Source organism: Eleutherodactylus coqui, chromosome 1 (assembly GCF_035609145.1).
Source record: "Eleutherodactylus coqui strain aEleCoq1 chromosome 1, aEleCoq1.hap1, whole genome shotgun sequence".
In the NCBI taxonomy this organism is placed as follows: domain Eukaryota; kingdom Metazoa; phylum Chordata; class Amphibia; order Anura; family Eleutherodactylidae; genus Eleutherodactylus; species Eleutherodactylus coqui.
Genome location: NC_089837.1, coordinates 68,327,678 through 68,341,934, shown reverse-complemented (window position 1 = coordinate 68,341,934; position 14,257 = coordinate 68,327,678). Strand labels below are relative to the sequence as shown.

Sequence of the window (14,257 nt, the reverse complement as noted above, 5' to 3'; positions counted from 1 at the left end):
TCTAACCTACTGTGTTGGATTAAAATTTTTCCTGATCTTATTCCCCCTTCCCCAACCCACTCACCTACTAGGGAGACGACATCCCTTCCAATCCACATCACAGGCCTTTCACTAGCTAAGCCTTTCACTTGATCGAGACATTTGGACCCATTGGCCATGCCCTGCCAACCTTTATTCTGATGGGGACCTATTCATGCACCCTATTCACTCATCTTTCCAAAGACTTTTAACTACAGTATATAGCCTGGATTCTGCTTTCCCTGAATACGTTTGAAGGCTCAGAACGAAAGAGAGATGAGACTGTCCGTGTATGGTCCCATCGTCAAAAAGATTGCCTGGATATGGCAGATGGGCCCACATATTTTCTTTGAAACATGCCCTTAAATCCATGGGGGAAATTTACTAAGCCCGGCATTTCCTGCGATAGGCGTAGTACAATTTCCCTAGTGCACGGAGTGCTTAAAACATGAAGCAGTGCATGCCTCTTCATCATGCATTCAGGACATCCCCTGCACCTTCACAGAAAAGAACCCCTAGTCCTGACCAGGCGTACAAATCTGGCATAATTTACCCCAACTTGTGGCGTAATCTATACATAAATCTGGTGGTCAGGGGCCACACCTCCTCCCAAAAGCACCACCTACTTTTCAAAAAACTGGCGAGGTTGACTAGTTACAAAATGTTTGCACAAGCGGCCCTTGCGCAAACTTTTGCAATTTTTTTAGGCCAATAAACTGGCGTAAAGCCTTCTTAAATGTTCCCCCTTGTTGTTAGTAAATATAACAGGTATGTAGTAGTATTCAGATATTAAATGTCTACAATTGCTGCTATCATGCGTTTCTGCATGAACAGCATGTGACCACTGAGCGATGAACATAATGTCTTCACTTCCTGTTTTAGTGGGGAGGTGACCTGTTCAGCCGCGATGGTTCGGAGGCTCTGTCAGAGAATTAGTAATGGATATTTTAGTTTTTATGCCATTCCCTGCCCAGGAGCAAGTTTTTTTAAAGGCCGGAAAACCCTTTCAAGATCAAGCAAGAAAGCTCTGGTGTGCCCATCCCATTATGATGACTCAAGTACATTTTTGGGTTCCAGGTTATCTAACATTGCAGAACCTGTGAAGATCAAACACCTCTGTATGTTCCCACCACCTATTAAAATGGGGACAAGAACATTCTGGAAGGGATTTCCCTCTCAATATGCCCCATAGCAGCAGCATAGGCTTCTTCTATAGTAGGTACATCATTGGCCGTAAGGATATAAAGTTGTCCACACTATGGGGGTTATTTCTCAATATTACATTGTGGTTGCTGGATGTGTTATGGTATGTCCCTCCTATAGATTATGACCTAGATACAGTATCTGCTTTTACAATTACGTAATCAAACAGGAGCATAATAACGACTTATTTCTCTAATGAAATTGTGGCTAATTACACTGATCCCTTTTGACACAGTTGTTAAGGTACAACGCTTAAAACTTTTTTAATGTGGTGGTGCGGACTAGGAGGCTTCAGGATTGGCTGGTGGCCAATATAGAAATGATTTCAGGCTTAACAAGGATATCCAACGACTAAATGGATGATACAAGAGACATTACAAACAGGCTGGAAATTAATACAGTTTGATGTTTATGACTCTGGGGAGTATCAGGCTCTCGTTCTGTGTGAGTTCATTACAGGGCACCTCTGACAGAAGGTAATATATAGTAAACCATCCAGCCTGTGTAAATAATAGATGGATTCATTAGTGGCCGTTCCTCTAGTCTTCAGTTTTTCATACTTTGGAAGTGTGTGGGTAATGCTATAACAATGCAAACAATATATAGTTTGCTTAATTAAGAGTGGGACTTCTCAATTATTTTCTTCCGCGGCTTCGCCAATATCCAGCATCTGTGCCAAAAGAGGGAGATGTACATGTGGCGTTAATCGAGTGTTGCAGCAAAATCCTTGGGTTCCACATGTTCCTACAAAGTCAGCAGGGCTGCCTGCACAACTTTGGAGCCAAGGCCATGCTGACCCTATCCCTGATTTTTGAACCTACTTAACTCCCTTTGCCTAGATGGGCTCTTAGATCTGGTTCCTGGAGCTGTCAGTTGGTGACGTTGGCCTTCATTAACATTTGGACATCACCCATTGACAGCGGTGGGGTTTGCCCACTTGACACATCAACAGTGCTGACAGCTGGACCTAAGAAACGCCTTCTGGGTGAAGAGCAATGAGTAACACAAATTGGGCATAGAGTCATCAGACTATGGCTACAGAGCCATGCAACTAGTCCGCTAACTTTATCTCATCACACATCCAAATTAAAGGGGTTCCATCAGGATTCATTGACAAGTACTAATTAAATAGTGAACTAGATTCTTGAAGGTACTTTACAACCTTTTCAGTTGCAATTAGTCTATTGTATCCACATGTAATTGCTTCTTTGGTATCATTTCTTTTATTTTTTAGATTGCGATCTCAGATATCCAAACCCCAAAAACAACATGTTTCATTGAAATACATTTTTTGTTACTGCTTGTAAAAAGAATTCATAGGTTACATTTTTATGGGTATTGAAAGGTGGTTTGGGTGTAGTTTATAGAGGACAAGGACATCATTTCAAGTCTACCCTATAAGCTAAACTACAATCTACTGTATCCGAATTAGGACCCATTTCAGTTTGCTGGTTCAAAAATACCAGCTATCCAAAATCAGGTGGTAAAAAAAGCATAACCCATTTATTCATTTCAGTAACTAGCTGCCTCCAGAATGTGTAGGTTTTTTTTGTAACTGTTTTAAAAATATGATGTACATCTCATGGGTCTTCCTTTTCCTAAGGATGGTTCTTTCTAAAAAGTTTTTGAATTTTTGTTAATAATCACAAAATTGTTTATTTGGTGGGGGCGCTCTTGCACTATATTCTATGGAAAGTACTGTCTGGTGATAGTGGTCAAAAGCGGAACTGCATGTGACTGAAGTAATTCATTTATCGAAAAGCAACAATTTAATTACAGACTATTCCTTAGTCCATAAAACAATCTCTGTACTTTATATATAAAAAGATTGTTTTGTTTTTGGAAGAGTTGGAATATCCCCTTAAGAAAGTGCTGTATTCATCATCAATACATCAAGATTTCCACAAGTGTATTAGTTCAGACAGTGGAAAAGACCGTGATTGTTTGAAAGATTTATTTGGAACATATTTATATGCAAGAAAGTCACGGCAGAGAGATTTATTCTACTGTGATCTGCATAATGTGGCATTGTGTTGTGCCACAAAGATACATTGTCTATGGGAAGCACAAATACAGATTGTTAAAATGAGTTGTTTTCTCTGGTGTCAGATTGACAGCTTCTTAAGGCTGTTTGCTGAGTAACTCACGGAAGCCGCCTCTCATCTATTTCTTTTCTCGCTTTTCCTTTTGTATCCCACTTTGTTTATGAGACAGAGGTTTTAACAGATAATACATCTAGTATTCCTTTAATCTCTCTTAGTACCATGTAAACCCCACATGATGATGTCAGGAACACATTCTCGCCAAGTGGGCAAAGGGGAATGCTTGGAAGAGGTGATCGGTGATCTTCCTAACATTCCTTTGTATGCCCGTCACTGCCAATAGTGATCGGCACCAGGAAAAGGAGACATCCGCACAGGGACAAGTGTAGTTTAAAATAGCATTGTGTGTACCATTTGGCATCGGAGGCCATTGTGATGCAAACCCCAGGCATGATGTTGTACAGGGTCACAGGTGGGCAAGGGGATGTATTAGGAAGAGGTGATCTGTGATCTTCCTACTGTTCCCGTAAACTAGTTACTGTCAATAGTGATCTACTGCTCAACAGCCATTTAATCAGTATTATAGAAAGATGGAAAACTGTTGGTGGAAATAGATCGACTGCTCTATCTAGCCTGTTATTATATGATTTCCATTTTACTTTTCTCTTAAGATAGATATATGCTTATCCTAGGCACTATTTACCTTCTTTCCTCCTATAATATATGTAAAGGTTTACATCATTTCTGCAATTTCCCTTTTCTCCTCATGTAATATATATATATATATATATATATATATATATATATATATATATATATATATATAAAAAGTCTCAATCATTCCCTCCCTCTTTCTTCTTCCTCATGTAACCTATATAAAGGTTTCTATCATGTCCCCCTCTCCCTTCTCTCCTCCTGTAACATATATAAAGGTTTCCATCATGTCCTCCTCTCCCTTCTCTCCTCCTGTAACATATATAAAGGTTTCCATCATGTCCTCCTCTCCCTTCTCTCCTCCTGTAACATATATAAAGGTTTCCATCATGTCCTCCTCTCCCTTCTCTCCTCCTATAACATATAGGTTTCCATCATGTCCTCCTCTCCCTTCTCTCCTCCTGTAACATATATAAAGGTTTCCATCATGTCCTCCTCTCCCTTCTCTCCTCCTGTAACATATATAAAGGTTTCCATCATGTCCTCCTCTCCCTTCTCTCCTCCTGTAACATATATAAAGGTTTTCCATCATGTCCCCTTCTCCCTTCTCTCCTCCTGTAACATATATAAAGGTTTCCATCATGTCCCCCTCTTCCTTCTCTCCTCCTGTAACATATATAAAGGTTTTCCACCATGTCCCCTTCTCCCTTCTATCCTCCTGTAACATATGTAAAGGTTTCCATCATGTCCTCCTCTTCCTTCTCTCCTCCTATAACCTATATAAAGGTTTCCATCATGTCCCCTTCTCTCCTCCTGTAACATATATAAAGGTTTTCCATCATGTCCCCTTCTCCCTTCTCTCCTCCTGTAACATATATAAAGGTTTCCATCATGTCCTCCCTCTCCCTTCTCTCCTCCTGTAACATATATAAAGGTTTCCATCATGTCGCCTTCTCCTTCTTTTCTCCTGTAACATATATACATCATGTCCCTCCTCACCCTACTTTCTTCCAAGTTATTCAAACTAGGTGCTTTACGTCTTTCCTGATAGGTTTTATTCCTAAAACTTTCTACCATTTTTGTATACAAAACCAGTTACGCCTTTGTTCGCATTTGCAGTAAAGTCTTCATTCAGAGTCTCCTATGCAGAATCTATCAGATTGGATAGAAGAACAATGCTCCATGCAGCATTGTTTTCCCTTTAAAATGATGGACACCATGCAGAACCTGATGATGCCCCCCAAAAAAGATGAATGGCCCTTGAATTTAAGAAAAAAATAATTTAACCCTTCCATACCACCACAACCATCCATCATAACATGAATGTGTTATATATGGCCTTCATGCAACCATGTACAAATTAATCAACATCATTGATTTTAACTGATTCAAACCTGTTTGACCAGGGGGTTCACAAATGCCATAAACGTGAATGGAAAGGGCCTGCCACCTGTCAGTTGACCCTATTAAGGCTCCCTACCTATCAGACATTTAAGGCATTTCTTGGGTGTTTCATAAAAATACCTATTGTGGTAAAAACCTCTTTCCTGTATGTAGTCCTAGCGCCCATTTACACGGAGCGATGATCGCAAAAAAAATTACTAATCAGCGATTATTTTAGCGATAATCGGTGCGTGTAAATGTGCGCCCATCGTCCGCTTTTCGGGCACTGTAAAAAGCTGATCATTAAATTGAAGCAAACTAAAAATCGTTGGTCAACGTTATCAGTAGTTCTCCACGGGGAGCGCTGATAGCCTTCGGCTATTAACTGCATTCAGAGAAGGCTTCATTTACACACTTAATTGGTATTTAAGTAGCTGAGTAGCTACTTAATACTTTATGCAAAATGACACTTAAAGCTGTCACTCAAACTGTGGTTTGAGCGATCTTTGAACGATCATCGGCCCGTGTAAACCAGCCTTTGGAAGGACATTCCAGTCAGCGACATGCTGTTTCACTTCTTAAACTGCTCTTTAAAGGGGTTATCTGATTTATACTAACATTGATGGCACTGGGGGATGTCATATATATATATATATATATATATATGAAAAAACACACCCACCCCTCCAGTCTTTTGTATACTTGACCTGAAGCGGTCATGTAGGTTATGTACCCATGTGACCACTACAGCAAATAGAAGGCCCGATAGGGGCATCAATAGTGACATTCTGTAAACGGGTCTTTTGGCCACCAGCCAAATGCCATAGTGCTGAAGTGCCGAAACGGCAGTCCACCGCCACGGTAAGTATATTGATTGTATATAGTTTCGGCCCATGGGGCCAAAACTATATCAGAAAAGATTACCTGAGAGACTCCTTTATGTTTAAACCTTTTGTAATCATTTCAATCTAGTCTTGATTCCAAACTGGAAGTATCCAAAGTAAATTACACTAAAGGACAAAAACAATAAAAGTGTCATATACAGTGAACTCCTGTACAAATGTACTAAGTGTGTAGTTGTGAAAGAACCTGAACCATTTTTTTTTTTCTCGTCTAGAGTCACAATGGGTAAACAGAACAGCAAACTTGCCCCTGAGGTGATGGAGGATCTGGTGAAGAGCACAGAGTTTAATGAACATGAACTGAAACAGTGGTATAAAGGTTTCCTTAAGGACTGTCCAAGTGGAAGACTCAACCTTGATGAGTTTCAGCAACTCTACGTAAAGGTAGGTTACTTATATTTGAGACACATTTCCTGTTTTTCCCACCAAAGATGGATGGATGAGTCATCCACCCGAGACACAGTGTGATCTGAAACCAAACAAGTGGCTTTTAGGAACCTCAAAGAGATTTGTACCCAACGGCAGATACACTTCATCTTCCACTTGAGCAGCTTTTTATTTTTTGCAGTTCACTTGTAGACCACTCGAGATGTTCTGGGCAAACTTCTCAGGGCAAGATTCTTATTAGTAAACTAAAATGTACACGTGCAGTTCTAAGTCTATATTATCGTCTGTCCACTTAACCCAATTTTATTTTTTTCTTTGCAGTTCAAAATCAGTAATGCTGCTTCATTTATATTTTCCATATCTGGGGATTGTGTAAGGATGAACATTTTTATTGTATATGCAGTGATTGGTTCGAAAATAATAACTATTTCACCTCTATAGCTCCCACCCACAGCTGTTTCAGGCACTGCTGCTCGGGACCCCCTTTCCCTCCATGTTTATGGGCATTTTCGGGTAGCAAAATCGAGTGCACTCTAAACCAGTGTTAGGGCTAATCGATGGCTGCAATGATCCTGTGCTTAGATGGCATGCAAAGAGGTGAGTATATTATTTTATAACCAGTCACTAAATGTACAGTAAAACTTTCAGCCCTTGATAACCCCTTTAAATTACGGCATGGTCACGACAAAATTGCTGGATGCTGCTATCTACTCAATTATTTTCCATCCATTTTGAAAAATTTGGCATTGCCATGCAGTTTCACCCCAATAGGGAAACACTGAGGTTGAGGGACAGAGTCGATTTTACCGAAATCAGAAATCATCATGGAAAGCTAGCCTTAAAGGGGTCTTCCGGAAATTTACTATTGATGACCTATCTTAAGAACAGGTCATCATTAGTTGATTGGTGAAGGTCCGTTGCTTGGGACCCCTGCCGATCAGCTGATTGTCTGACTCGCTGTTAGTGCAGATGAGGCAGACGTCCACATGGTGTAATAGAAATCAATGGGAGTAATGCATTCTATCACTCTTCTGTGTCAGACTGCTGTGAGAAGCCAGATGTGTAATTGGAAGGCTCCCATTGAAATCTATGGCAGTGATGCCTTCTATTACACTTCTAGCTCCATTTCCAATGCAGACGTCCGGCTTGGCTGCATTGACAGCGGGCCCGAGAATCAGATGATCGTCAGTTATCCCAATCGACAGACCCCCGCCAATCAACTATTGATGACCTATCCTCAGGATAGGTCATCAATAGTAAATGCCTGGAAAAACCCTTTAAAGGGCTCTATTAGAACCATAGAGATGGTCCCTTCCTAAAGACCCTCCTATATGTGCCAGAACAAAGAGGCACTTTGTAAGAGGACAAGGACAAGGTACGTCATGCATTAAATGGACAGTCATTTATTTCACAACAGCTGTAGGGAAAAAACGTGCCTAATAGCAACTTTCCCCAGCCAATATTGCTTCACACGGACATGAAAATTACGCAAGATTTGTGCGATGCAAGATGCATAAATATGAACTTCATGCACATGAGCGATGTTGCCTGCATGGCGCCGCAAAGCGATGCAGGAAACAAATTACAGCATGTTCTATCTTTCTGCATCCTCTCACATCGCAGCACACATTGTTTTCAATGGGACCGGAGGCAGCATCGTGAGGTCTCCCATTGAAAGCAATGGGAGAAACTCTGCGATCCTCTGCCACGGCTGACAGCCACGGTAGGAGGATTGACTCTTCCCCGAAGTAATGTGAGGCTGTTTTCACATGGTGGGGAGTGCCATATGGGGCCAGTGTGAAGTTAGCCTTAGTGTCCCTTTAAACCTCCTGTTCTCGTGGGTGATGTTTGGCAAGTGTTTCTATATCCTGATGGTGTCCGCACTTATTCCTCACGCAGAGTGATGACAAATCAGTCATAGGCAGCTGTATATCTAAGAACCAGTAACTTAGAAATGGGTTCTTCACAGCTCTTCTGTAATTTTGAACATCTGCCATGTCTATTCAGAGATGCACAGATGGATCCATGGATTGTACCACAGAATAACTCATTCTGGATATTTTAAGATGTGGGTTATCCAGTTACCTCATTAATGCTGCCCACACTTTGTACAGCGCATAACACATTTGAGTTTGCTTAACTTTAGCTCACCGAAAAGCACTTTGCATGTTATTATAAATACACTCAGTGGAATTACTTTTTAAAAGGTTTGTTCGCTTTGGAATTTCCTTCCAGCAATCATCTTGTCATAGGGTGTCCTGCTGTGCTAACAACTGTGATCTGTGAAAGTACCCAGTAGTAAGTGTTTAATCTCTCCGCAGCGTCTCCACATATGGACTGGTACTCCAGAGCAAGAGACGCTCTTTGTAGCCACTTTGTGTTCTCGCTAATAAGTTCTGAATGGGAAGTCCCTTTCTGTTCCCTAGTAGAGTATTTAAAAATAAGTTCAAAAAGGCTTCATGTGCACGGACGGGTTGAGTTCGCAGCAGAATCCCACCCTGCCCGTGGCCGAGGACACTGCATACCTATGCGGGCAGGCGGCGGCATCCACGGGGGCCTCTGTGCTTACGGGTTTTCTGTACCGCAGATGGTCCGCACAGCTCGCCGTCAGACATGCACAGTACAGATTTTTTATTTTCAAATCTCCTGCTTTCCCGCGGAATCCTGCTTTCTTTCAGTGTCCGCTGTGTACGGGACGCGTATCGGATGGCTTCCCTTGACTTCAATGGAAGCCGTCCGTGCAGGAACCGCACAGAAATGAAGCAAGTTGTGATTTGTTTTCCGATCCAAGAGGTCCACAAATCAAATCATCATGCCTTAATTAATTTGCGGACGCCCATGTTTCCATATGGGCGGCTTGATTTTCGGGTGCCCCGCGTGGATTATGTAAATCAAATCCGCCCGTAGACATTGGGTTTAAGTCAAACAATAATTTAAAGGGAACTTATCAGCTTCTATAAGCTCTGTAAACTAAATTTATGAGCTCATAGGAGTTGACACACCGGGTCTGGTTTTATTCTTACCTTTCCAGTTGTTCCCCTGCTATGGGCTGTCAAAGTCCCCCCTGAATGCATCCAATGGCCTACTTAGTGTGCATATAGAATGAGAGGACTAGTTGTCTCATTCTATGCGCATGCCATGTAGTCCGCAGAATGTATTAGACAGCTTTTACAGCACACCGTGAGGTAATGGCGGGAAGGAAAGTATAATACTCACATTCCCGGATTCAGTGTGTCAGCACCCATGAACCCGTAAGTTTTGTTTACTGAGCTTACAGGAGCTAATAGACACCCATGTTTAGTAGTAAGAATATTGCAGCATTGTCTCAAACAAGTAAAGGAGTCAAAGCTGCAAAATCTACATTGCTGTTTATTGGCTGGCTAACCCCTGTAAGTTGTATTAGTCATTGGTAATGTAGCATGAGTGAAATGACTTTTCCTGGACTTGCTTTACCTGGACAATGCCCCATCCACTTGTCAAAGCCATAGCATATCTATGTTCTCAAACCCTGTACCAGAGAGAGACCACAATGATAGTTTGCAAGTCAAGATATTCTGTTCAGGTTACATTACAGCCTGCACAGGGTTAGAAACAAGCAGACAAACAAGCTGGCCCTCCCACAAGCTGAGTAAAGCAGCTATAGCTTCCAGCAGGAATAGAATGCTATAAAAACCCACAAAAGTGCTGACATTAAAATATGTATCCTAACTTTACAGAAAAATAAATCCTGTGATTAGTCCAAAGTAAATAATTGAGCAATAAATAAAAAAAGTTTAATTACATGGATTTGAAATTTACCGTTTATATAAGTGAAAACCTCAGTATAATTACGTCCGTGAACATCTTGCTAACTCGTCCTTTTCTAAATTAAATACATTTTGGTAATGCATTACTTTTCTGCCTTTCACACGTTACTTATATTGTTGACAACAGTGACTTAATTCCAAGGACATTACACTGTTTTTCTGGCTACACATCAAAAGTCTGACCACTTTCCGTCCTCTATAAAAACTAAATATAGCTTTGAAGGTGAAGGCCCCTTTTCCATCCAAATATTCCTGTCTGCTTCCACTAGTAAATTATTATATGTTGTGAGAAAAGAAGTATGGCTTGGCTTCGCGAACGAAGATTTAAGTACGGGGCTGTCCACATCTACTACAGACTTGCTGATGGCTGGCAAGTCCAATTCGAGAAAGGCAGATGCGCCCACAGCGTTTGCAGGGAAAATATCGGTTCTTTCTAGGTTTCTTCTTCTGCAACCTTGTAAGCCTGTTCTCAAAAGAAGGAACAGCTTGGTAAGTGATGCACCTCCAAGCTTTGCGATCAGACACTAGAGTAGACCAATATGGCAGACGTCAAAGGACTTCTTCAGAGAATCCTTACACCTCTTCTTTGGTGCCCCTCTATTATCATGTCCCGTACTAATCTTACTATATAACACAATCTTTGGCAAATTCTGATTTTCCATCCTGGGGATATGTCCTGCCCAGTATAATTCTGTCTTCAATAGTATGGCTTCAATATTGGTAATTTTTGCTTATTTGAAGACTTCAATGTTGGTAGCGAGGTCTTGAGGAAAGGAACATATACAGGAAAGGGACTCCATAGCAAAGATGCTGGTTTACACAACCACTTCCTTTCTATGATCCTTGGGTTGATTACCCATTATCTTGATAAGGCCTCTGGAGAGGGGATCCATGTACAAGTTCTCAATACCCATTAAAATAATGGATGAGGACAAACCCTCCATCCAAGGGCTCTACACCAACCACATGGTCTTCCTCCATGCTACCTATGCTTTTACACTATAGTTGTTGGCCAAAATAATAATTTTACTAGATCACATAGGACAACACGTTACTTGAAACCACATTGCTTATATGCTGCCTGTCTTTTATTACAGACACTGGAGGCGAAAACAAGGAGAAAATTATTCACTTACCTCCACCAATTCACTCACATTATATGTAGAAAAAGAAATAGTTTCCAGTCAAAGTACATAGTAAATGCACCTTTATTGAATTAGACTACAGGATAATGATGACTTGATGATTTGAAATAGCAACACCTTCCAAGGTACCCTTGACCTCTTCCTCGGCACACAGATGTCAGATGTAGTGGTGTCAATAAACTTATCTCCCTTTTCCACTAATGTTGCAAACATTGAATAGTGCTGGTACCTTGCTTAAGCCAGGAAGAACCAAAACTCAGCACTAACATGAGTAGGCAGGTGAGGAGGACCAGTAGGAGGGCATATTTGTTTTTTTGTTTTCATACTCAGCTTATCTTAGGTGTCATATGATTTATATGTCGTTTGACGCAACCTGGAATGTTGGCTAAATGCAAAGGTGAATTCCGATGAATTGTTTTGGGCAGAAATTCCCTCTTCGCACTCCTCTACATTCCAATCCAGTAAGCAAAACTATTTCCATGATTATCTGTCAGATTTTTGGAGAGCAGCAGTATCTAGTCCCAGCCTAAGACTTCTAGAATAAACCATGTTGCGTTTGTATTCTGCCTTGTATGACACTGACTAATAGCAAACAACACGAAGAGCTACAAGCAACCAAAAGGTCAGTACTGTAGAATGTGCGGTTTATATCCCCACAAGCAACCAGCGGGTGGCCATGCCATTTTTAAAATGCTTAGGACTTTTTCTCATTTTTATGAAAATCAAGTATTTAACTCACTTAAATATATTCACCCTAAGAATATTTTTTGACAATAACAAATCTCAATAGATCATTTAGCCAAGCAGCAGGAAAAATAAATACTGTGCCCTAATTTTTGAGATATTCTCCTTCTTGAACTTCAAGCGTATATGTACCATAGAGGTGGACTATGTGGCTGCTATGGGACCCATGTTGAGAGAGGGTCCAGTCAAGAAGGCTCTTAGATGGTGAAAATCAGTGAACTCTCTGCACAGCAGTATTATAAAACTAGGGAAGGAAGAATTTGCCCATGGAAAGGGGATGAGAGGGAAAACAACCTGAAGGCCCTTGTGTCTTAAACGGCATTACCTTACAGAATACAAAGAGATTAATGTTGGTTGCTCTCCTTGAATGTATCACAAGTTAGACTTTTTCGGCACTGATGATTATGAGTCAGCTACAGCTCCTGCAATCACAATGGCCATGGAAATCATCATCACCATTTCTGTAACTTGTGATCTATTCTACCAAAAATAAACTCTCTGTGCATTCTGTTTGGAAGTGATGGTAACAAATGCCTTTTGGTATTTTATGTTTATTATTATATGTGGATGCTGATGTATATAGTGATATTATCAGATCATTGTGTTATACTTTTGGGTTCTGACTTCATTTAATGTGTATGACATTACCCAACACTAATGCTGAGTGTTGAGTGAATTGCTGAAAGTTTGGTTCAGCGTGAACCTGAACCCCAGGCGGTTCATCTCGACCACACTCACTAAAATGTCTTTTTCCTTTTTCTCCTCTTCCTTTTCCTTCTTCGTATTCCTCTTCTCCATCCTTTTCCTCCTCCTCTTCCGTCTTATTCTTCTGCCTCTTCCTTTTCTTTTTTTTTTTTTTGTCCTCACCTGTTTCTTCTTCTTTAACTTTACCTTAAAAACAGCTAGAAAGTACTACGATACACTTCCAAGTGACCAAAGAGTGTTATACGGTGTTTTTGTGGCTTTTAGACAGTATTATACACCAGTTTTAGGGGTATGGGTGAATCTCTGCTTTCTGTTGGAACTAATTCAGACCGAACAAAACTTTTTGGCAAAAGTCACCAAACTGGCCGAACCAAACTTTTGAAAAGTTTGCTCAATACTACCCAACACCATAAGAAAGACCTTAATTTTATTCCCTTCTGTGGTACCTCCTTTACTCTATCTATACTCCATCTGAGCTCTATGTGAGTCTGGAAATGACTGAATAGATACCTATAGGTGAGAGATACATCAAAAGTGAACAATTTGCTACATGGGAGCTTCTACTTCACTAGAGTTAAAGGATGGGTCTAGCTCTCTTGGCCTTCACCACGTTATAACCAAAAGATGAACCTCTTATTTCCTTTCTCGCAATCCCCAAATCTTGCTGTTTATTGTGGTGTACTGGGACCCCCAAAAACTCAGAAACAAGTTGAGAATGTTCTAAAATAAGAAGCATTACTCACCCTTTCATTCACTCGCCACTCCAGCACTGCCATTATGCTGCTCCTCACAGTTGGCAATGCATGGGTAACATGCCGACTCCTCACATGACTGCTGAAGCCAGTTATTGACTTCAGTGTTTAGATGTACTCAACGTCAATGTGAAGGAACAGTAATGCGCAGCATTGTTAGTTTATTATTAGTAATTTTGTCCCATCGGAGAAGACAAAATGATTCCTTGTATATGGAGATCAATCACAAAGGTCTTCCCAACTGTCAATTTCTGGCATGCCAAAGACCTAAAGTGGCCATTACCTAATGGTGGTAACAATGTTGTAGTGCAATGTATTTTTATTACCGGTAGTACTGATAATGCAAGAAACCTTACCCCTGTAAGGTACAATATATCCCGAGTATTATTTTGAAATTCTCTTTGGCAACGGATCGGAAGTGGACGACTAGCATGTGGGTTGCAATTAGGACTTGCTGAAGTACACACAAGAAATACAAAAAAATCTAATGAGAGCTCTTGACTGCATTGCTTTGAT

The 14,257-nt window shown here is 40.8% G+C and overlaps 1 protein-coding gene across 1 annotated transcript in view; it reads left to right on the top strand.

The window, feature by feature from the left end:
• VSNL1 (visinin like 1) overlaps nucleotides 1-14,257 on the top strand; it is a 138,927-nt gene that overhangs the window by 57,225 nt on the left and 67,445 nt on the right. Inside the window, exon 2 of the mRNA XM_066597008.1 lies at nucleotides 6,418-6,586. Within this exon, the coding sequence (XP_066453105.1) occupies nucleotides 6,425-6,586 (162 nt within the window). The 5' untranslated portion in view covers nucleotides 6,418-6,424. The remainder of the gene's footprint in view (nucleotides 1-6,417; nucleotides 6,587-14,257) is intronic.